Genomic DNA, 22,257 nt, shown 5'->3' with positions numbered 1-22,257 from the left:
AGATGGTAACCCATAAGTCAGGTCTTAAGGTGTGAATAATGAAGTCCATTTTCTTTGCCCTCTCGATGAGCAGTGGTAGGTGTCCACAATAAGTGTTTCGGGATGTTGCCTAATTAGATTCTGTTTAAAGCGGTTTTTTGCTTTGAAGGAGAGTTTTTGTGGGAAAGTTATGGTGTAGGTGTTCTGACCAAGAGGGGAAAGGAGTTTCTGTAACGGGCAGGACTGCATGACTGAACTCAAGGCCGGAGGCATCCTGGAGCAATTAGGGGGAATGGTTTGTTGATCTACTGGAGTGTCCAGGGTAGTTAGAGGTTGGAGGATTTAACTGCAAGATCCTGAGCGAGGAGCTTGGCCTAAGGCCACCAATGCACCTTTAAGGTCAGAGGAGTCCGCACTAGAGAAAAGGCTCCTTACGTTGAGGCGAGATTGTTAGGTTGTGGAAGAAGCGAACAGACTAGTGGTAGGGTCAGGATGGCAGCCATAATGTGGGCTGTCAGCCCTCGGGGGGGAGAAACGGGGCAGGCTGGCGTGGGGGGCCGAGTAAGGTGCTCTTGATGATTGGAGATTACGCTTTTGCGTTGAGCTCCTTGCTTAAGGCGTGATAATTAGGTTGTGGCAGAGGCAAAGGGCGGCGTAGCAGGGGTCCAGAGGAGTGTTTCTTGTTCCGAAGCTCCTTTGATCTGTAGTGATGTCCGAAGTGTAGGCCCTATTGGTGCTAGGCAGCTCTTAGCAGTGGATAAAAGAACTGGAGCTTGCGTGGGGAGCGGTTATTGTACCTGGAAAGCGGTTAACGTACCCTCTGTTCGTGGCGTCGGGCGTGCGTAGTACTATGGACGTGTCAGCGGGGGCTAAAATGGTGAGATTCACGATCGGAATCTTTTCAGAGTGTTAGGATGTCCGGAGTGGCAGCCATCTTGAGTTAAGGCATCCCTTCAGTAGGTGAGGGACGAGTGGGAGCTTTCTCGAGGGGCCTGGTGAAGGTGCCTGCGGATCCGATAGTTAGTCAAGTGGTCGAGACGTCAGGAAGACGCAGCTGGGGCCCAGAAGATGAACATCATGCCCAAAGACTCCAAATGTCTTTTGTTTTAATGTCGAGTCGCCATCTTGGGGGCCGGTAGGGGACTTGGTCTGAAGCTCCTTTAATTTGCAGTAATGCCCAAAGTGGTGGCCATCTTGAAGCCAGGCAGCCTTAGGCAAAGGGGAAATGAGCTGGAGCGTGCTTGACGGGCGGGTAGGTGCCTGCAGAGCGGTTAATGCGCCTTCTAATCCTGGCGTCAGGCAGGAGAAGTCCTTGGGTCGTGTCAGCGGGGGCCCAAGTGGTGAGATTCACGATCGGAATCTCTTAGAGAGTGGTGGGATGTCTGATGTGGTGGCCATATTAGGTCCAGGCATCCCGAGGCGAGGGACGAGTAGGAGCTTTCCTGGGGGCCGGGTAAAGTTTTTGTTAGTTACGGCAGGAGTCGAGTGGTTGCGGCGTCAGGCAGGCGCTGCTGGGGCCCAGAGGATGAGCAGCATGAGCATAGTCTCCATGTAACTTTTGACTAGCGTCGAGCCGCCATCTTGGAGGCAGGCATCGACCGGAGAGGGGAGAGCAGCCTCATGAGATATATGCCGGGAGCCCGCGTTGGTCCGTTGAGGTATCCAGCTTTCACCACTAGCCGTACATGCTACGGGGCTTTTCGCGCTTTTCTCTGAGCTCTTCGCAGTGTTCGCCCTTCCGAGCCGCAGACGATTTTGTGGACTACCCCTCAGCCCCGGTGAGTAATTGAGTACCGGGGGGGGGGGGGGAGGCTGTTGCGGAAGGGAAGCGGAGCAGCAGATCGGGAGCGGGTAGGGCAGCGCTCCAGCGCGTGTACCTTAAGCCTTCGGTTCTGTGTTGGCTCGTCGGCAGCCAGGGATCATCATTGGGTCTTCTCCGTTCTGGGCGGTCGGTACACGGAGGCAGGCCGGTTCTGTGTTGCCAACCGGAGATAATCGAGCCTTCCAGCGAGGGGGCTTCGGTGGGGTCGCTCCGGTCAGAGATAATCACTAAAAGTGAACCTTTGACCGGAGCTCGTCCCAGTCACTCCCTACTCGCGGCAGCCATTGGGGATAGATAACCTTCAAGCTGGGTAAGCAAGTTTGAGTCTCGGCATCGGATCAACATCCTATGATTCTGGCCAAATCTCTTAATCTCAATGTGCCAACCACAAATGAATGTGCTTGTGTAATGTAACTTGTGCGCTGTGTCTTTGCCCCCGAGTTCATTGTCCCTCCCCTGCTGACTTACAGAAAAACGCTATGACATGGCCATGTCATAGTGCTTTTTTTCGTGACTTTCAGCCATGCTGAACAGCAGATGTGCTGCTATAGAACATGGCCTAAAAGACATTAACATTGACAATGCCAATAGCTCAGGCATTGCAGAGACCATTTGGTTTTGCCAATGCTTGTTCTTTTAAGCCATGACAGCAAAATATTGATGCGGAATCAAGAGAGAGAGAGAGGACCAGATAGCTAGTCCTTATCCCCGGGGTAATATGTGATTTAATCAAAAGGAGACTAGCTCATATTTATTTAAGATTACAAAAACAAGAAGACTCTGGTATGTTTCATCACGGAGTGGGAACACCTGGTGAGTGTGTTCATAAAGCCCTCACCCACCAACCTAGTTGGTGGCATGCTTCATCATCGGGCCCACCCAGTAGCATCTAGCGTGCTCCGGGTGTGCTTCAACGCCTGATTACAGCGGAGCTGGTATTTTGCTGAGTGTGCAGTGAAGATAGTTAAGAAAGTGATGTTAAAACGGCTAGGCGGGGGTCCCAGTACCCGATGGTAAAATTAGACTTTAATACCTGGGCCTCCGTCAGCGGTTAAAATAAGGCTAGGGGATGTAAGTGGCGAGTTACGACCTCTCACATCCAATGGGTCAACATGTTTCAGCCAGTGCCTTATGACTAAGCTGGCTTTCTTCAGGACCTAAATAAAAAGGGGTGTGTGTAAATAAACTAGTGGGAGTGTGGTTTTAGACTATGTGTCTACACGCCCTAAAGTGTATCTATGTGTGAGAGGGGGGATTCCCTTCTCAAGACCACCTGTACATATAACATATAGGGACAAAAGACAAAACATACAAGGAGAAAATATAGAGTCATTCGGATGTACAGAGTCGTGCACATCTGATAGCCGGCCCTATAGCGGATTCATGTGGGCTATAGGCGACTAGAGTGTGATGATATTGGTGGTACCATCACGGTGAGAATCGCACTTGTAACTCGAGGGTGAAGTGATTAAAAGACCGGAAAAACATAGTGCATTGGTGTAGAGCGGCGCATGAGGGCACTCTTACGCTAGTTTTTGCTCAGTCTGACCTCAAGGTTGGGAGGTGGCAAGGGCTTGACCCTAAGGGGACAAACGTTTACCATACTGATTAGGGAGACCTGTAAGGGAGAAAAAAGAGCGCTTACCAGGAGTCGTGGTGGTTGTATCTCATACTCACAGCCTTTCTGGGCAGAGCCTGCTCTGGACCTGTAGTGCCTCCTTCGCATACCGGTGAGGAGTGGCCGTTTCCCGGGTCTTAAATAGTCCGGTTAATTGGATAACCAAAGGCACCTGCAGGTTTGGGAGGCAATAGTAAAAAGACTCTGGTGTCCGAGTCATAGTGCCTGACGAGGGTATGGGCGCCTGGTGAGCGCGAGCGCAATAGCGTTCAGACGCGCTAGAGTGCCTGCATTGCTGTAGGCGTTTCCCAAGCGGGGAACTAGTGCGCGGTATGCGCGCATGCGCAGTACGCCGGGTGTGGTCTGCGCATGTGCGGGGTTGTAGTGTCACCGCCGCGCATGCGCTATGGTCGGACAAGGAGACCTCCGAGTCCCAAATGATCATGGGACACTCAGGGTGTCGATGATACTACTGTGAGGATGATTAAAAAGGGGGGGGGAGGCGGGGAGCGTCATTGGGGACAGTCTGTACTATTCTCTGGGGCAACAGCAGTGTATAATCCTGGTATGTTACCAGAGAGCGAACCACTGTTATTTCGTATGGCGGCATGGGGGTCACTCACTGGTGGGAGTAAGGGACAATCTGTACATTTCTCTGGGGCAATGACAGGTAACCAGAGAGCGAACCATAGTTGTATCGTATGACGGCATGGGGGTCACTCACTGGTGGGTCAGTGAATTCCAAGGAATGGCATCGTTCAATCCCTGGGTGGCTGTGGAAAGGCGGTAGATCCATCGTTGTTCTGCCTGTAGCAGTCTTTTGTCATTGTCCACGGTGCCTTCAGGGACTTGTTCTATGACCGTCCAAGTTAGGTCATTGGGCGTGTGACCTTGAGTGATAAAATGGTTGGTCATTCTGCTGATGTTCTTTTTACATCTTATGGTACTCCGGTGTTCTGTTATCCGTGTCTTTATTTTGCGTGTGGTCATTCCAATGTACCGGAGTCCACACGTACATGTAATAAGGTAGACAAGGTTGCGAGAGTTACACACTCACCAGGTGTTCCCACTCCGTGATGAAACATACCAGAGTCTTCTTGTTTTTGTAATCTTAAATAAATATGAGCTAGTCTCCTTTTGATTAAATCACATAGCAAAATATTGATAACATAATGTCTATACAGTGAAATTGTCACTTTTCTTCACAGTTTACAGACTGGCCTCTCTGGCAAACTTCAAGCAGGAAAGAGAAGTATGTCTACAATCTCTCTTGGATCACACTTTACTTTCGCAGGTAATGTGCTCACTACACGGAGTGGGTAACTCCTATAAAATAAATTGAGGCTTTATAGGGAGAGTATGGCCATGAAAGCAGGATGCCCGAGTACAATCATACCTGGAATGCCGTGATGGCCGCGTACCACGAAGTACCCCTTTGAAATGTTTAGTGGTAAGAGCTTGATATAAAGTAATAATGTACCTGAATGCCTGCGTGCACTGCGGTAAGTATTTAACATTCAATTTCTCAAACACAATACAAAAATAACTTACAAAAATTTCTTCAAACACAAATTTTCATTGATTTGAATCAAACATCATCCATAGTTCAATTAATGTTCAAGCAAATGCTGCTTGTACTTGTAACATCAAATTTCATCAACACATAACATAATGTAATTAAATGCGATGATTCTTCATTCATGGATTCCATACTGTTTTTATGTCCCCCTATGCATTTTAGGACAATGGTTCCTTCCTCAGGGGCCTAATAAGAAAAAATCCAGCAATTTTCCAATCAGAGAACGAAACAAGGAATCAATGAAGCGACCGTGCATGCCTTTAAACTGGAAAGCCAATTTTCAGCCTGTTTCTCAGAACAATCTCCCAGCCCGTATCTCCACGGCGTATCTTTGCCAGTCGGGTTCACTGGGCAAAAAACGGGATAAGCCATGGAAATAGGACCAAAAATATCTCAGTGTAATCTAGAAGTTCAAACTGCATACTTTTGTCTCAGCCTATAGTAGAATTTTAATACATGTCAAAATTTTAACGGAACACTAAACTGATAACTTTTCAAGGTGGTGATGCCTATCACTGAAGAGGCAGCTTTGCCAGACTTTTGAAATACTTGGTCTATTTTTGAAATATGGGAACTACATGATTCTTTATTTTCCAGTCAGCAATGAATTATAGAAATTATTACATCTCCTGAACAGAGGTTAACCATCGCAAGTTTATGCTAATAGTTATGGATTGAGATACATCAGTAAGACAATTTAATTGCTTTCAAAGACAAACTGCGGTAAGTGGGGAATAACTGTAATGGACTAACTGCTACACCCATGAACCTGTGAATAGACATTTTGATCAGAGTTATTTTCACAGCTAAGACTTTTTCATCCACTCTCTTTCTTGAAATCTGTAGGATACCTATGTATTAGTTTCACAGGAAGTTTAGGAAAGTATTTGGAATTTTAGAGGGCTAAAGTGAGTTGGATGTTAGATTTTATTAAAGGATTGTGCTAAAATATCATACCCAAAATATTGTGTAAATAAGTAATACCAGCTAACATAACCCATACCTCCATATTTAAGTAGCTTGAAGATATATATTTCACCAAGGTACATAAAGTATAGTAAATCTGTACTTACCTTTACATACTTATCTCTGAATATTTGAGTAGTCAATATTTTCCCCACAATATATTTGTAGCACAATACTTAGGAGTTGATATTCAAGTAGCATACCATCATTTGGTTGTAAGTGGAGTCGGGTGAAAATTCATACATGTTAGAGAATTATTTTCAAAGGATAAAATCCACTATTTAAATTTGTTTATAGAAGTCTTCAATAAAACTTACCCACAGTGAAAGTGAATCTCACACAACTTTAGTTACATCACATTTTTGGAAAAAGGAGATTGTTAAATAGGAGAATGGGTGTACCACAAACTGTAATGTTCCAACTATAAGCAGCTCTTGCTCTTTGGACGATTCCCCATTACTTGAAAATGTTGGAATCTAAAATGCTATGAAACAAGCTGTGTTGTAAGATTTGGTTTCTTATACAGTTGGATTTTGCTGAGAAATTTGTTTCCTGGTCATAGGGTGCTAGATGTTGAAAAAGACCATAAACCCGATGGAGCCAGAAATCATGCGAACAAAATGAGTTATCCATTGTGATAGGTAGGATTATTGTGGACTTGGTTACAGGGGAGGGGAGCCTACAAAGAACTTGTTTCAAATAGTTGAGATAACTATATTACTAGGAATTGTCCTGACAATATGTCAAAGAAGTGACTTGGAATGCCTGCCAAATCACAACGAGAATCAGTGTGCATCATGGTCCCTGTCGCCACTCAAGCCCCGCCAGCATCTGTGAACACTGTTGGGTTGTGGTAATCTAGTCACTATCCAGAGCCTCTAATGATCAATCAACCAATCAATCAAAACAACTTTATTCGGAAAAGATCAATACAGAGAAACATTTCATTAGTGTCATCACAACAGCCTCTTGAGAATTGAGCACATGAACATTATATAATAAGGAATCTCAACTTGAATTTAAAAAAATAACTATCTGTAAAGAAGATTAAAATCAATTAATAGAGAAAAACATTTATTTTTTATCATTAACATAGTCTCTCAAGCACTGATTGCAAGAACACCACAGAACAACAGACCTCATTTAAGTTATAAAAGACAATCATAAGAGTGCTAATGAGTGAGGATGAATAAAAATACCATGTACTAAATAACAGCATTCCTAATTTTCATACAGCAAATAATGACAAATAAATAATAATCAAATATACATGAACCGAAGTTAATTGATGTAAACAGACATATGTCATCTTATAGGACCTTCTGTTTTGCTGGCATAAAACTGGAACCAAAAAACACCTCTTAGGTTCAGTAAAGAAATGGCAAAAAAACACCAAATGAACAGATGATTGCAAAGAGAGATTAGCACAGGAGCAAGGATGTAAGTTGGACCACAGAATCTTTTTAGGGAAGGTAAAAAAGAAATCAAATAATTTGAGCCTAACCCTCATTAAAAGAAATCTATGGTACAAATTAGGAATGAACAAAAGATACGATTCAATGTTATTAACAGATGAAATAAGCATATGGTCTCTCACAGAGAATTTAAAGGATTCAGCCAAAATCCAGTCACTGGACATTTCCCCCAAAATAATTGTTTCAATTAGTCTGCCTGACTTTACATTTCAGGAATTGGGGAAGAGAAAATATCAGGTTTGCATTTTTTTTTCATATAATCCATCTCTTACATACTTAATCGGTGGAATTCAAAGACCATTCCCAAGGAAAAGACAACCTGTGTTAACATGATGGTTAAAGAATGTCTCTGGTTTTCCCCAAATCAAAAATCAGAGGACCAATGGACAAAATCTAATAAAATCAGTACAGTACACAGCTTCCAATTTAAAGTGACAAATCAGACCAGAGTAGCTAGAAGGAACTGATGACAGTCTCTGCGAAAAAGCGTTCTGCAGCCTTTGTATCTTCTTATGGTTAGCAAATGCCTCGAGTTCAGTCCCATATACTTGCATACAAAATACATTTGCTCTTGTAGATCTCAAGAATCTCTTTTAGTGGCTTAGAGCCCAATTGTGCAGTAAATCTAAAATTGGCTACAACTTTTCTTTTCTTTCTTTACAGAGTTTTATATAGCGCGAACGTGACCCGAATCGGGTATCAGAGCGCTTTACATAGCACCAGTTGCTATACATGAGGACACATTAATTTTTGTTAGGCACGGGGTTAAGTGATTTGCCCAGAATCACAGGATGTTCAGCATCATTGCCGAGACTCAAACCCAGTTCCCCAGATTCGAGGTCGACCGCCCTAGCCGTTAGGCCAACTCCTCTCCCCACAACACATCTGTCAAATTGTTGTGTTCTAACGGGTATGAGGAGGTGCCAATTAAGGCATGAGTCCAATGGTACTACCAAATACTGGAAGGTTTTTACCTTATCTATTAGGACTGAATCGACAAAGAAAGACTTTGCCTTAATGGATCTCGGACCACACACACCATCATGTTCATTTTTTTATAAAGTTGTTTCCAGATCCAAGTACTTGCAAATGAATCCAATAGTTTTTAAGCCCTTTTGCAGAACGTGCTATAAGAACAGCATAGTTGGCACAAAGGAGCACTGGGACTGGGTGGTTACCAATCTGGGGTGTGTCCAGACCTAATGAATTGAGATGAAGTGGTCATTTTTAACAGGACACATTGGTTTCTATTGAGTGCGTCCATCTATTCACTTATATCAAAAGTAAGGGTTTACAGAATTCTTAACTCACATGTATTGATTTATCGTGGCTTTCGAACAGTGCCTATTTATATTTTAAAAACTGGCAGCCAACAAGATTAAAAGACCTTTTCCCCTAGAATGACTGTTACCTCCCCCATTGTTTTGATTTGCTTTGCTCCATAATAGTTGTATTATTCACATTTTCATCTGCTACTTAAACTTGTTGTGAACATTGTAAATTCTTTATTTCGTATTGCATAGTTGTGTGAATTATCGTGACACAAAAAGCTAACACATTTCCTCGTTGTACTGCCTTATCATTCAGACTAGCTGCCCACGTCTGGCCAATATTGCACTCAGTGAAACTGGTTTACCTCTGACTAATCTCCTGTTTGGGCATTTTCTGAGCTCACATCAAAACTGTCAAATATCCCCATAGACTCACAAGTGGTTTCCTCAAATATTGGTTGATGTTCTTTGTACCTTGCTGATCTCAGGGACGCGTGCCTCCATTTGTCAGGCTTCCTATTTTCATAAATTTAATTACTTTGTGTTATTAAAAAAATAATATCTGGCAATGGGATCTATACAACCCAACTAGGTTCAGTACATATTTTTTCTCTTTGACACTAACGCCCTACTAACGCCCTGCTGGTCCCTTTTGGGCCACAGAGGCCCAATAAAGGAATCTATTTCTATTAATAATCTTTTCTCCAATAATTTGTAACAAAGTGCACATTTTATAATAAACCAGAACGGAGCCCTGAATCGTGGCTTAAGCACAAAAACTTCAACTAAATTTCCCAGCAATTCAAGTAGCATTCATCCATGTTTTTCGCTCTTTTAATTCAGCATTTTAAGTTGAGCCTGATTTAACTTCAAAACATTCAAAAGGTTTAGCTGTAACACTGTGGAGACAGTAGGGACCTCTCTGTTTATTTATTTATTTATTTATTTGCTGGTTTTTATAGCGCTTGAATCGACTCCAGATGGAGTATCTCTGCGCTTTTGGTGCCGGTTAAACAGGAGGTGTAATTAGAGCAGAAGTTAGATCTCATTTTTAAACTGAACGGTTTTCAATTGCCTTCTGAATTTTAAATGTTCAGTACACTGTCTCAGGGACAGAGGGAGTCTGTTCCATAATGTGGGTCCTGCAATTGATAACGCTTTATTCCCATGCCTCGCTTTCCTGGCACGGGGCACCACTAGGAGCAGATTATTGCTTGACCTTAGTGGTCGGGTTGGAATGTAGGGAATAAATTTGTTTTCAAGATATGCGGGCACTTGTCCATGTAGACATTTGTGGATCAGGCAACATATTTTAAATTTCGTTCTTTGCCGGATTGAGAGCCAGTGCAGTTGCTCAAGGAGGGGTTTAGATGGAGTTCTTGGCGGAGCATTAAGAACTAGGCGGGCCGCCGTGTTCTGAATGACCTGGAGCTTAGCCAACACGCCTTCATTGGCAGAGAGCAGCAGGCCATTACAGTAGTCGATCCGACTTAGAACAAGTGCCTGAACTAGCGTTCTCCTAAAAGAATCCGGCAGCAGAGGGAAGACCTTACGCAACAGGCTGATGGTGTGGAAACAAGAACCCGAGATGTAGTTAATGTGTTGTTTTAGTGATAGTTCTTGATCCAAACGGACTCCTAGGTTTTTCACTATCTGTTTGGGTTCGGGGGCTGCTCCCAGGTCCTGTGGCCACCAATCCGGGGCCCATAGCATCCTGGCTTCTCCAAACAGCATGACTTCAGTCTTGCTGACGTTGCACTGAAGGCAGTTGGAGGACATCCAGTGTGCCACTGCCTTCATACCTGATGAGAAGGAGTTTCTTACTTCAGCGGAGAGGGTTTTGAAGGGGAGGAGGAGCTGTGTATCATCAGCATAAGATACTGGGATGAAACCATACGTGCGCATCACTCTAGCCAGGGGTGCCACATAAATGTTAAAAAGGGTCGGGCTTAGACAGGAGCCCTGTGGCACCCCTTTTGATATCTCCACCTCCGCTGAACGATATGCACCCATGGTGACACTCTGGGTGCGATCGGATAAGAAACTCCTTAACCAGGCAAGGGCTTTGTTCTTGATACCAGCGTTCGACAACCGCTCAGTCAGGATGGAATGTGACACTGTGTCGAACGCTGCTGACAGGTCTAAAAGAACCAAGATCACTGAGAAGCCCTTGTCCTGGTACATGTGCAAGTCATCAGTGACTGACAGAAGGGTGGACTCAGTGCTATGTTTAGGTCTGAAACCTGACTGAGAGTAGTCCAGACCCCCAGCAAGTTCGATATAGCTGGACAGATGGTGGTTGACATGCTTCTCAGTCAGTTTCCCTAGAAAAGGTAATAGGGAAATGGGCCTAAGATTTGCTAATTCGGTCCATGGGGTCGCAGTGTTTTTCCTAATTGGTCTAACAATGGCTCGTTTCCATTCTCTAGGGACATTGCCTGTGCTAAGAGAGAGATTTACCAGTTCTTCAATCATGGGGCAGAGCTGTTCAGCTAGGGCGGGTATTATTCTAGCCGGGATAGTATCATCTGGGCTACCACTTTTGATCTGCGATATCAAGGAGAGGATGTTTCCGGAAGAAATAGGAGGGAAGATATCAAGTGAATGAGTATCCTGCTTCAGTTCAGCATCTATTTGGGGAAGAGCTATATCTGTAGTGGTAGTCTTGTTAGCGCTAATTATTTTCTCATAGATTTTGTCTATTTTGTCGGTAAAAAAATTAGATATTTCATTACACAGCTGTTGTGATGCTAACTCAGATGATTCACATGCTGTTGGTTTAACAAATGTTTGAAGAATTTGATATAGGACCCTGGGTGAGTTCCCTGCAGCTGTGATTTGTGAAGCAATATGGGTTTTTCGTGCTACACGGATGGCTTTATGGTAGATGGATAGTGAATCCCAATATTTATTCTTGTCCTCTGCCAGATGAGAGGTTCTCCACTTCTTCTCCAACTTCCTGGCGGTTAGTTTTAGCGTCCTTAGATGGTCCGAGAACCAGATTTCCTGTTTCTTTGCAGGTCGGGGTTTGAATAGCTTCATAGGGGCAATTTTGTCTATCGCATCCCTAGTTGCACTTTCAAATTTTTCAAGTGCGACTTCAACATTTTCAGTGGGGAGGATGGGGAGGGGTTTGAACTTTCCTTTGAAGGAGTTAGCAGTAACTTTGTGCCATTGTCTGCGTACACTAGGTAGGGAGATCGTGCCTGCGGGGGTAGGGTTAAAATAAGGAGTGTAGAATTCAATAATAAAATGATCAGTCCAGTTAGCCTGAATTGCAGGTAGGCATGAAACTGACAAGAAATTAGATAAAATCAGGTCTAGGGTGTGTCCTGCCTGATGGGTGGGCCCAGAGTTACATTTTGTGAGTCCTAATAAGGATAGATCTGTTAATAGAGTTTGCGCTTCACTACAATCCAGCCTTTCGCTGTGTACATTAAAATCCCCTACTAGTATGAAGTTGCTCTCATTATTTATATGAGGGGCAAGTAACTCAATCAACATATTGGAAAAGTTTGTGCAGGGCCCGGGAGGACGGTATACTAGGGCACCTTTTTGACTTTCTTTGGGGGACAATATAATTTTGAAAACTAGTAATTCAATTTCTGGGGTACTCAGCTCATCTAGATTTGAGATGTTAATATCTTGTTTATGCACAATAGCTATCCCACCACCTGTTTTTATGGGGCGGTCCAGTCTGACTATTTTGTAGTCATCTGGGATTCCTAGGGTTATAGCAGGGGTAGAATGTGGTTTTAACCATGTTTCTGTGAGATAGCACAGGTCGGGTTGTTTTGAGGAAATTAGGTCCCAAACTTCGGCAGTGTGTTTAGAGAGTGACCTAATATTACAGAGGATGTTTTTCCTCCCCGAAGGAGTATGGTTAGAATCATTAGCAGCATTGCTAGGCGGTTGATATAGTTTATGATATTTAGTATTGATATTGTCTCTCGTTTGAGTATAAAACTGATTGTGGCAGTGGAAGCAGGAAAAAGGCCCTTCTACCTCAGGGAAAACATCCCTTCTGCAGCCCAGTAGCGGCGCAGATTTAAGTTGCAGCAGTACCTGAGGTGTGTATGTAAGCCCTCTTGGAGGATGCCTTGGTAAATCGGTTGATGCAGCCCCCATGGCCCCTGTGCCCCGTCCTGTCGCGGACGGGCGCAGACGGGCAGGTGTTTGGCTTGTCTTAGGCGCCGTCCAGGGCGCCCCGCTGCGCGCTCGTACCGACGAGGGGCTAAATAGCCCTCAGAATTGAGCAGCTAGAGCGCTAACCGCTCGACTTCCTGTGGGCGTCTGGCTCTTGCCTGCCCCGCCCTCCGCACTACGGTATTGGCTACCGAGTCGGACCGGGGCGGGCAGGCTGGTTTAGTGAGCACAGACGGCTGGGAAATGTTATGTGTTCATCGGTCTGCCAAACCTTGTGGAAAAATAGAAGGATATAAGAAGCGTCTAAGACTAAACCCCTGTGCCAGATTTCAATGCGAGTGCTGCTGGCTTCGAATTGTGAACTAAGTAATCAGAGCAGACATCCTGTCCCTGAGGCTGCCAACAGTGAAGACAGAACAGCACATTAACATCTTCTACAGCTCATGTTTTAATGACATAAAATGGGTGCTGGGGGAGCCTACTGCTGATAATGAGAGATGTTAAGTTGAAAGAATCGGTGAAAGCAATGTGTACCATAGAAAGGTCTGAGATCAGGTAAGGGTGTTCCTAAAGTCACATGCACAGATAGTGATTGCACCCAGGTCATGACATGCTAATTTTAAGGGACTGGCACCACCTAACCCTAATATAGGAGGCAGGCCTATTTGCCTGGACCTTGCCATTTACTTTCCCAGACTCCAAGCCACTTCCCCTTTCATTTACCAGGTACTTCTGCACAGCCTTCCCTTGCAACAGTTTTATTCCTTGTTGCAGCCAGTAGGGTTGTCAGCGGTAAAGATTTGCAAACTGAAGATAAAGTAACTCAATTATGGTTGAATAATTTATTTTCTCCTTTTTACAGGGCTGTGTTTGCTGTCAGCGAAAACATGCTGAATGATACTTCTTTGCGCACACTGCTTGAAGTATTCCATTGTTAGAGTTACTGTGTTGGCTCTGTGCTCGCTTGCCCTGTTTTTTTCCAGGAGCTTTGCAATGTTTGCAATAATTTTGTGATCGCAAATGGCCGTAAATGTTTGAAGCCAGAGCCACCGTTTAAAAAAAAAAAAAAAGTCTACATTCCTTAGTAATAAAAAGAAGAACATAAATCTACACATACAGACAAATATGGCCTTCTATACGAGTCTCAGTCCACAAAGCAAGTTCTCCTAGTGGTACACTGGATGCTCCTACAATCCGCAAATATTGTGGAGTACACATATACAGCTGCATAAATCCAGTTTGTTGTGCGTTATGCCTGTGAGCAGAGGTTGGTAGGACCAATGTTTGCCATATATGTTATGGATGTTTTGCGCTAATTTGTTGCATCAACATTAGCTAGCTTAAAGGAGGGTTCCCTCACCATGTCAATTACACATTATTCTGTGATCCCCAGTACCTTCAATTCTCCTTCACCAAGGTCCTCAATTTAATCTGTGTATGTTTTGCCTAGTAGAGAAGTCTCACTTCTGAAGTCCGAATCCAGTGTATACACTGTATTGGGATCCATATCCATTAACATTGTGTAACATGTTGTACAGTAAATATATTAATATTTTGTGAGGTATTATGAAAGTGATGTGTTAAGGTGCTATGTATGTTAAACAAGCATTTGCAATGCAATAGGTCTCGCATTTACGCAAGTTTAAGCTATTGGCATTGTAAATGGCAATGCGTTTTATTTATGTTTTAAAAACCAAAACATAAAGAAAAGGCATTGTCATTTACAATGCGAATAGTTCAAACTTGTGTAAATGCGAGACCTATTGCATTGCAAAGGCAAGGCATAATGGGTGGGCAGCGAGGACGGTGGGGGAGAGAGAGAAGGCACAGACAGCAGGCGAGCGTTAGGGGGATGGGGAGGGAGAAGGCACGGACAACGGGAGGGAGGGCAGGGAGGTAAACAAGGCAAGACAACGGGAGCGAGGGTGGAGGATGGACAACGAGAGGGGGCGGGAACCAAGGGAACGCAGACAACATGAAGGGGGCGGGAGGATGGAGAATACGGACAACGGGAGGGTTGCAGGAACAAAGTAAAGCCCACCAGGAAACTAAAAAATAGTACCCGTACCATGTAACAACCAAGTATTTATTTATTTATTTATTTAGAAGTTTTGTATAGCGCTAGCTGGACCCGAGGGTATCAGAGCGCTTCACAGCAAGTACAATTATGAACCTTATCGGCAGAGACAGAATCCATAACTTACAAACTTAAGAGCATTATAGACATAATTACAATACAGATCTTGTGGTCGAACAAGAGGGTCGAGGCAGAGGGGTTTCATAGAGAGGAGTTAATTTGCTGATAGCGAGTGGGGTGTCTATCAAACAAGACGAGGTACGGCGGGAGATCCCGGCGATTATAGTTCTAAGATGACTGCTTTGGACCATATCGAGGTTATGGTGCGGTGTCGAACTCTTTCCGGAGTATCTTGTATTCTTCTCATTACGTTCGAGAGCGCTCTAGGAAGACGGCTTTGAGTAGGATCTTGAATTTCGGGAAAGAGGTGGTCGTTCTGATGTGGGGGGGGGATGGAGTTCCAGATTTTAGGTGCATTTCCCGCAAAGTGTTTAGTTGCGGTTTTGTGTTTCCGAGATTTCAGTGGGATGAGTAGTAGCGTGTTGGAACTTTTGAGATTCCTGGACTGGCCGGCCCTTTTGAGTTTGGCGGCCAGGTTAATGTTAATGTTAATGTTATAAAGAATTTATAAAGCGCACGTACACCAAGGTTTCATGGCACTATTCTGGTTTGCCTGTGTGAAGGGCTTTGTTCGTGAGGCAGGCTGTTCGGAAGCTGGCTTGTTGTTCAATTGGGAGCCACTTAAGTTCCTTGAGTGCGGGAGAGATGTGGTCGAAATTCTTAGTTCCTGTGACCATTCTTGCTGCAGCATTGAAGGTAGTTTTCAGGGGACCTAGGTGAGATTTTGCTGTCCCGGTCAAGGCTGCGCTTCCATAGTCAATTATGGAGAGCACAGGGGCCTGGGTGGCCTGTTGAAGGTCTTTTGGGGGAAGGAAAGGTTTTATTTTGTATAGATGTTGTACTAATATTGGGGGTAAGGAGAATAGAATGGATAGGCTGCACTCCTAAAACCCTGAGGGGGGACTGTATTGTGGTCAACTTTCAAGACTCAAGGGTGGCAGGATGGATAACAAGACTGGGCTGGGACACAAACAATGGAGGGATCAACATAGTTGATCTTACCTTCTTTTATCCACGTCCCATTAGCATTATGACGGGGTTACTTAATAAGCAAAACTGTCCTCCTAATCAACCATGGTCAAGGATTTCCCCACCTGCTCCACCGTCACAGTGCCAAAATTATCTTTTTGGCCCGACTAATAACTCCACAGTTGGATGGCAAGACCCAGGTTGGGGATGTTGACAAACCCTTGTTCATATGAACACTGGTGGGGGAGGAAACAACACGAACCACCATGGGGATTGCAATGAACCTGATCCAAATGTTGAGATAAAGTTAGATGACACGATCATTGGCGAGGGCATTGTGAAAGTGGAGGAAGGGTGGGGAGAAGTAAGTGTTATTCACGAACGGGGGAAACTACCCACACCAACCGCATGTGTAGCTAGTGACAGGGAATTGCTCAATCAAACTACGATGCTGACTGGGCATCACGTCCCTCAAACAATTAAAATGCTTTCATGGAACCTGGCAGGCTTGGCCAACAAAATAGACTCAGATTCATGGGTGGAATTAATAAACACACAAAATATCTGTCTCTTCCAAGAGACCTGGGCCAGGCAGGAGATCACGCATAGGGGTTTCCAAACATTTTCAATACCAGCTAGCTGGGGAGGAAGAGGCCGACCATCAGGAGGGCTGGCAACCTGGGTAACTTCTGACCTAGGTTGCTCAGCTTCTCGATATACTGTGCAATTGGAGGACATACTGGCAGTTCTACTCGAATGGCCAGGATTGTACAAATTACTTGTAATAAACATTTACTCCAGGCCAGTCCCAACAGCTGCCTCCTCCAAAACCATTGAGGAACTGTCCCGTTTTTTAGAAACCATTCCAGAGGATATACCATACCTAATAGGAGGAGATTTTAACTCACATTTCGAACCGTTACCTGGACTACTTGATGGACCCTCCCTAGAGGAGGATTCAAGTTGGCAGGTTCCCTCCACTGAGGCTCCACCTCCAAGAGCATGGACACCGCTGGCCGTTCAAATAAACACATTAAATCTCACCTATGGTTTAAGAGCTTGTAACGGCCGCACCAGGTCTGATATCCCGAGCAAAATCACGTTTAACAAAGCCGGGAGGGAATCTAGATTAGATTACTTCCTGGTACAGTTGCATACCTGGAAAAGGGTGATGGATTTCAGAGTAATGCCAAGACAGGACAGTGATTATAATGCACTAATATTAGACTTTGCAATTCCCTGCTTGGAGGAAAGTGTGTCACGCAGGCAGGAGCCAAGAACATGACATCTTTTGGAAAATAACAAAAGGAGGATAAAATGGGAAAATCTTGTATCCAGCGAAGATAAGTTAGCCTCCCTATACGCTGGAATTATTCCAATCCTAGAAGAGGCCTTCAATCTATGGAACTTAGACTCCACTAGGGAAACTAGTATGGACCTCGCGCAGGTACATGACCATCTAATCAGGAAGCTTGAAGCACATTTTTTCAGCACTAGACCACCCAGAACCCAGAGTCAGAAAAACGTTACTTGGTTTAACAGTGCTTGCCGAGCTGCAAAACATGACCTCCTATCTATCATAAAAGCAGGCGGTACGAGGGAAGAGATCTCCTCTAGGAGGAGGGTCTACAAAACACTTCTAGCTAATGCAAAGATAGAATGGGACATACTCAGGGGCATGCCCCGCATGCAATTACAAACTAGAAAGCGATCTTCATGTGGTCCTGTTCTGCAGAGCCTACAGCAGAATTAGGAGTTATTGGTTGGTCCCTCACTTAAGGAACTTGGGTTTCAGAACTTTTGCTCCGGCTTATAGAGTCCTCAAAACAGATTTAGCGGCTCCAACTGTGTTTGCAATGGCAAAATTCCTGACAGCTATGTGGCGAATACGCGCCTTAATTATTAGAGACACTAAAGCTACATGAAATAATTCCATTCCCTCCCTTCCTCGAATTATGATGTTTTTCTAGTAATCAGATTTTAATTATGACTTTTTATATCATATGTACAAATGTTTTAACTGATAACAATTATTTGTATATCTTTTATGGTCTTTCATGACCGAAATAAAGATTTTTGAATTTGAATTTGTATAGATGTTTCAGATTGAGAAACGCACTTTTGGCGGATCTTGAGATGTGTTTTTTTCATGTCCAGTTTGGGGTCTAGGGTGATACCTAGAGATTTCACCGAGTTCGTTGGCATGAGGGCGCCATTGAGGGCGTCAATGGCTTTGAGCCATTCTTCGATTTGGTGGTTTTCGTCTTTGTTGGAGATGAGGAGAACTTCTGTTTTCTCTTGATTAAGCTTAAGGTGGTTCAATGTGAGCCATTGTTGTACCTCTTTGAGCGTGACATTTAGTCTGTGTATGTCGTCAATGGAGGTGGTTTCCAGCTAAAGCTGTGTGTCATCCTCATAGAGGTGGAAGGGGATGTTGGAATTCCTGAGTAGTGTGGTGAAGGGTTCCATGTAGATGTTGAAAAGTTGGGGAGAGAGTACTGACCCTTGTGGAACTCCTCTGTTGACGGTAAGGGGGTTGGGTTCAACGTTTTAAATTTTTATTCTTTGAGAGCGGTTGTGTAGAAAGGAGGCAAACCAGTTTAGGACCGTCATTTCAATGCCTGCTCTTTTGTGGAGGACTTTGAGGAGCAGGGTATGATCAACTGTATCAAAAGCGGCCGATAAGTCTAGGAGAATGAGTAGGCAGCATTGGTCTGAGTTAAGTGACTTGTGTAGATCGTCTATGACATTTAGGATTGCGGTTTTGGTGCTGCATCCCTTTCTGAATCCCGATTGGTGTGGGTCTAGGAGCTTGATGTTCTCCAGGTGTTGGGTTAGCTGTGGAAGAACACATCTTTACAGAATTTTGGATAAAAGAGGTAGGTTCGATACGGGTCTAAAGTTGTTCATATCCTCAGTGTCAAGCCCTGTTTTTTTTAGTAGCGGCGTGACTTGGCCTACTTTCAGGCAGTCTGGAATGATTCCCGAGCTCAGTGAGCTATTGATGATATTGCACCAAATTGGGGCTAAGATAAGATTCAGGTCTTTAGCCAGGCTTGTGGGAAGCTGATCTAGGGAGTGGGAGGAAGGTTTGGCGTTGGCCATCAGATTGACTATCTCTGCTTCCTGGATGGGGGTGAACGAGGACCAGTGATTAGGTGGGTTCACTGGGAGACTGTCCTTGATTGCTGGTGTCTTGAACTCCGTGTGAGGGGAGGAATTTGTGCTGCGAGAGAGATCGATCTTGGCGATTTTTTCGTTGAAAAAGCTGGCAAAGCTGTTGCATAGTTCTTTGGATGCCACTATATTGGATGTCGTCAGTTTGGATGTTTGGCTCCTAATGATATTAAAGAGTTCTTTGTGGCGTTTTTTTGCGTAGTCTAAAGCGGAGCAGAAGAAAGTAGTCTTTTTGTTCTTGATGTGCTTATTGTAGTTTCTGCGTGCTGCCTTGAGTTGATCACGGTGGAGGGAGGAGGGATTGTTCCTCCAGATTCTTTCTAAGGTTCTAATATGTCTTCTTTCATCATTGATGTTGGTGGTGAACCAAGACCTGGAGGGGGTGCTTCTGGGTTTTTTTTAGTTTCAAGGGCTCCAGGAGGTCCAAGGTGAGCGTCATGTTGGAGTGGTAGAGAGAGGTGTGTTTGGTGGTTGAGAGGTGCTCCGTCGTGCTAGGGAGGAGCGTGCTTAGCCCTCTTTCTAGGTTGGCCCGAGGGCCTTGATCTGTGTTCCTGACCCATTTGGGAGGAGCCTGTTTAGGGGGTTGAGTTAGGGCCGGTTGGTTGATATGGAAAAGAATAATGTGGTGATCTGACCAGTCCACGGGAATGATATAGTCAATAGTGATTGTGTTTCTATCCGAAATGATTGCGTCAAGGATCGCTCCTCTGTGGTATGTTTCTTCTGAGCAGTGTTGGATCAGATCGTTTTCTAGTAGGAGGCTGTTAAGAGATTGAATGAGCTGTTTTTTTGTTTCATTCCATCTTATGTTGAGGTCGCCCAGAATTATGCTGTTGGTGTTGGTGAGTGCGCAGTGGGTCATCAGGTCAGAGAGCTGCGCTCGAATTTGTTGGAGTTGCCTGGAGGGTGGTACAGGAGATGGCAAAGTAGCGATCTGTTCGTGCATGATTTGATGTTGACTGAAAGGCATTCGAAGGAGCTATAAAGTTACTTTTATGAATGATTGCTATGCCTCCGCCTCTCTGTTCATGTCTATCTTTGTGGATTATTGTAAATCCGGGCGGCACCAGCATGTCCATGTTGGGGTAGGACAGGGTGTTGAGCCAGGTTTCAGTGATGAAAATGACATCTAGGTCATGGGAGAGGATAGCTTCTGCTAATTCTGTTGCATGCTTGGAAGCAGATCTGCTGCTGATGAGCATGCATTTAATGGGGGGGTTCTTCTTCGGACCTCGACTTGCTGGGTTGGGCTCTAGGTAGGGAGGTTAGATGCGCTGGGGGTCTAGGGACTCTAGGGGGGATGTTCCCTTCCAACTCCTGTAATTACTTGAATCAATGGTTTGGGTGAGGAGTTCAACGGGGGGACCTGTGCTAAGGCAAGTGGAATCACTTTCTGTGAGGGATGTGCGGAATTGGGGTAGAGGTTTGCGGGGTGGTCATATGATGAGGAGAGTGTAGTCTCTTCCTGAGAGGAGAGGGTGGGTTTTGTTCTTCTTGGTCTGTCTGCTCGGATCTAGGTCCCTGGTTTAATGTCTGCTGCATGGGATCTGGGGGGGGCAGGGGTCCAATTGAGGGAGGCGATTTGCTCCTTCTGGGGTGAGAGGGGATAGGAGGGGCGACGGAATGTTGGGTGGGCATCCGGATTTTAGCTAGGGAGGATAGGGTTTCGTTCAGGCCTCGAACCAAGGTTTCGAGCTGAGCTTCAAGATGGTTGAGGCGTTGCGTCAGATTATTTGTGGGGTGAGAAGGGGAAGATGGGTGGTGCTATGCTCTGGTGAGGAGGGTCCGGTCCTGTCTTGTTGGATGATGGTGGGCGAGCTGCACGTATTGTTATTTCTAATAGGGTTCAGGGGAAGGGGGAGCTATCTCTGGTTGAGTGTCTAGCTGCGTTAGGGCTGGTAGAGGGGCGGGGCTGTGGAGCAGTTGTGGTTGGGAGTAGGACTCCTTTCTGGGAGGATGACTGTGATTGGTGGGGGGGCAGGGTTGGACGGTGGGTGGAACCTTAATTGAGGGGGACGAGTGGCGGTAGGTGTTATTGGAAAGTGGGGCTCGGGGAGAGGGCGCGGGCGGGGTTCGATGTCTTGATGGTTATTGGAGGCTCCCAGGGTGGGGGGTCCGCGTGTGGAGTGCGTTGTGAAATGTTGCCTTCTTCAGCGAGAGGAAAAGGGAGTCGAAGAACTCGAGGTTCTTGTTTTTTGCCTGTATCAGGATGGTGCCATTCTCGAAAATGGTTATGGAGATGCAGCCCGTAAGGGTCTGGTGTTTCGGTAGAGAGATAGTTAATTTGCGGCTATGAGCTGTGATGGTGGTTTTGGAGACGAGGAGGTGTGAGTTGAGGATGTTGACCCAGAGGTCGGGTCTGTCAGTGTGAAAGATGAAGTCCATTTTACGCTGCCCTCTAGATGAGCAGTGGTATGTATCTACGACTAGCGTTTTGGGGTATTGTCTGATTAGTCTGTGTTTAAAGTGTTTTTTCGCTTTAATAGAGAGTCTGTGAGGGAAAGTTATAGTGAATGCGTTCTGGCCGTGAGGTGTCAGGTAGTTAGGTGTAGGGCGAGGGTAGGCGTCCATTAGCATGGCCGGTGGAATCTTAGCTAGGATGAAAGAGGTGGTGTTCCTCTTGTGTGAAGGGGGAGGGTGCCGTGGGGGGAGAGCTGCTTGTCGGGGTGGAAGGTGGGGTAGTTAGAGGGGAAGTCTCTCTAGGGGAGAGGGCTTTTAGCTAGCCGACACAGGGGTCCTCTTGTGCGTCCCTCTTGTGTTTAGGAGGGAGAATGTTGTGCCGGGGGGAGGGAGCTGATTGATGGGGTGGAGGGGGAGGGGGGTTAGTGGTGAGGTCTAGTGACCCCTCTGGGGGCGGGCGTTGGTGTTCCTAGGGTGATGTAGCTCCAGGCTCCACCATTTGGGATGCACAGCGTGTTGAGGGTCCACACTAACCTGGTGTTGCTGGGTCGAGGGGTGCCTGCTCTCTGTGGGCAATCCCGGTCTTGAGCAGTGCTTCCAGGCCAGGAGCTCAGCCAGGCAGCTCCTTCCTTGCAGCCAGCTTGGGGGGTTTCTCTCT

The 22,257-nt window shown here is 45.3% G+C and overlaps 1 protein-coding gene across 3 annotated transcripts in view; it reads left to right on the top strand.

The window, feature by feature from the left end:
* The first annotated feature begins 1,422 nt into the window (after positions 1-1,422).
* AKIP1 (A-kinase interacting protein 1) overlaps positions 1,423-22,257 on the top strand; it is a 202,340-nt gene continuing 181,505 nt past the window's right edge. For 2 of the 3 annotated variants that reach the window (XM_078683754.1, XM_078683753.1), the window contains exon 1: positions 1,434-1,757. In XM_078683754.1, coding sequence (XP_078539880.1) covers positions 1,665-1,757 — 93 coding nt within the window. In that variant the 5' untranslated portion in view covers positions 1,434-1,664. Of the gene's footprint in view, positions 1,758-22,257 lie in introns of all 3 variants that reach the window. The other variant, XM_078683757.1, reaches the window with a different exon arrangement.

Source organism: Lissotriton helveticus, chromosome 3_1 (genome assembly GCF_964261635.1).
Source record: "Lissotriton helveticus chromosome 3_1, aLisHel1.1, whole genome shotgun sequence".
Lineage (NCBI taxonomy): Eukaryota > Metazoa > Chordata > Amphibia > Caudata > Salamandridae > Lissotriton > Lissotriton helveticus.
The sequence above is the reverse complement of the archived record's forward strand: the minus strand, read 5'-3'. Positions and strand labels throughout refer to the sequence as shown.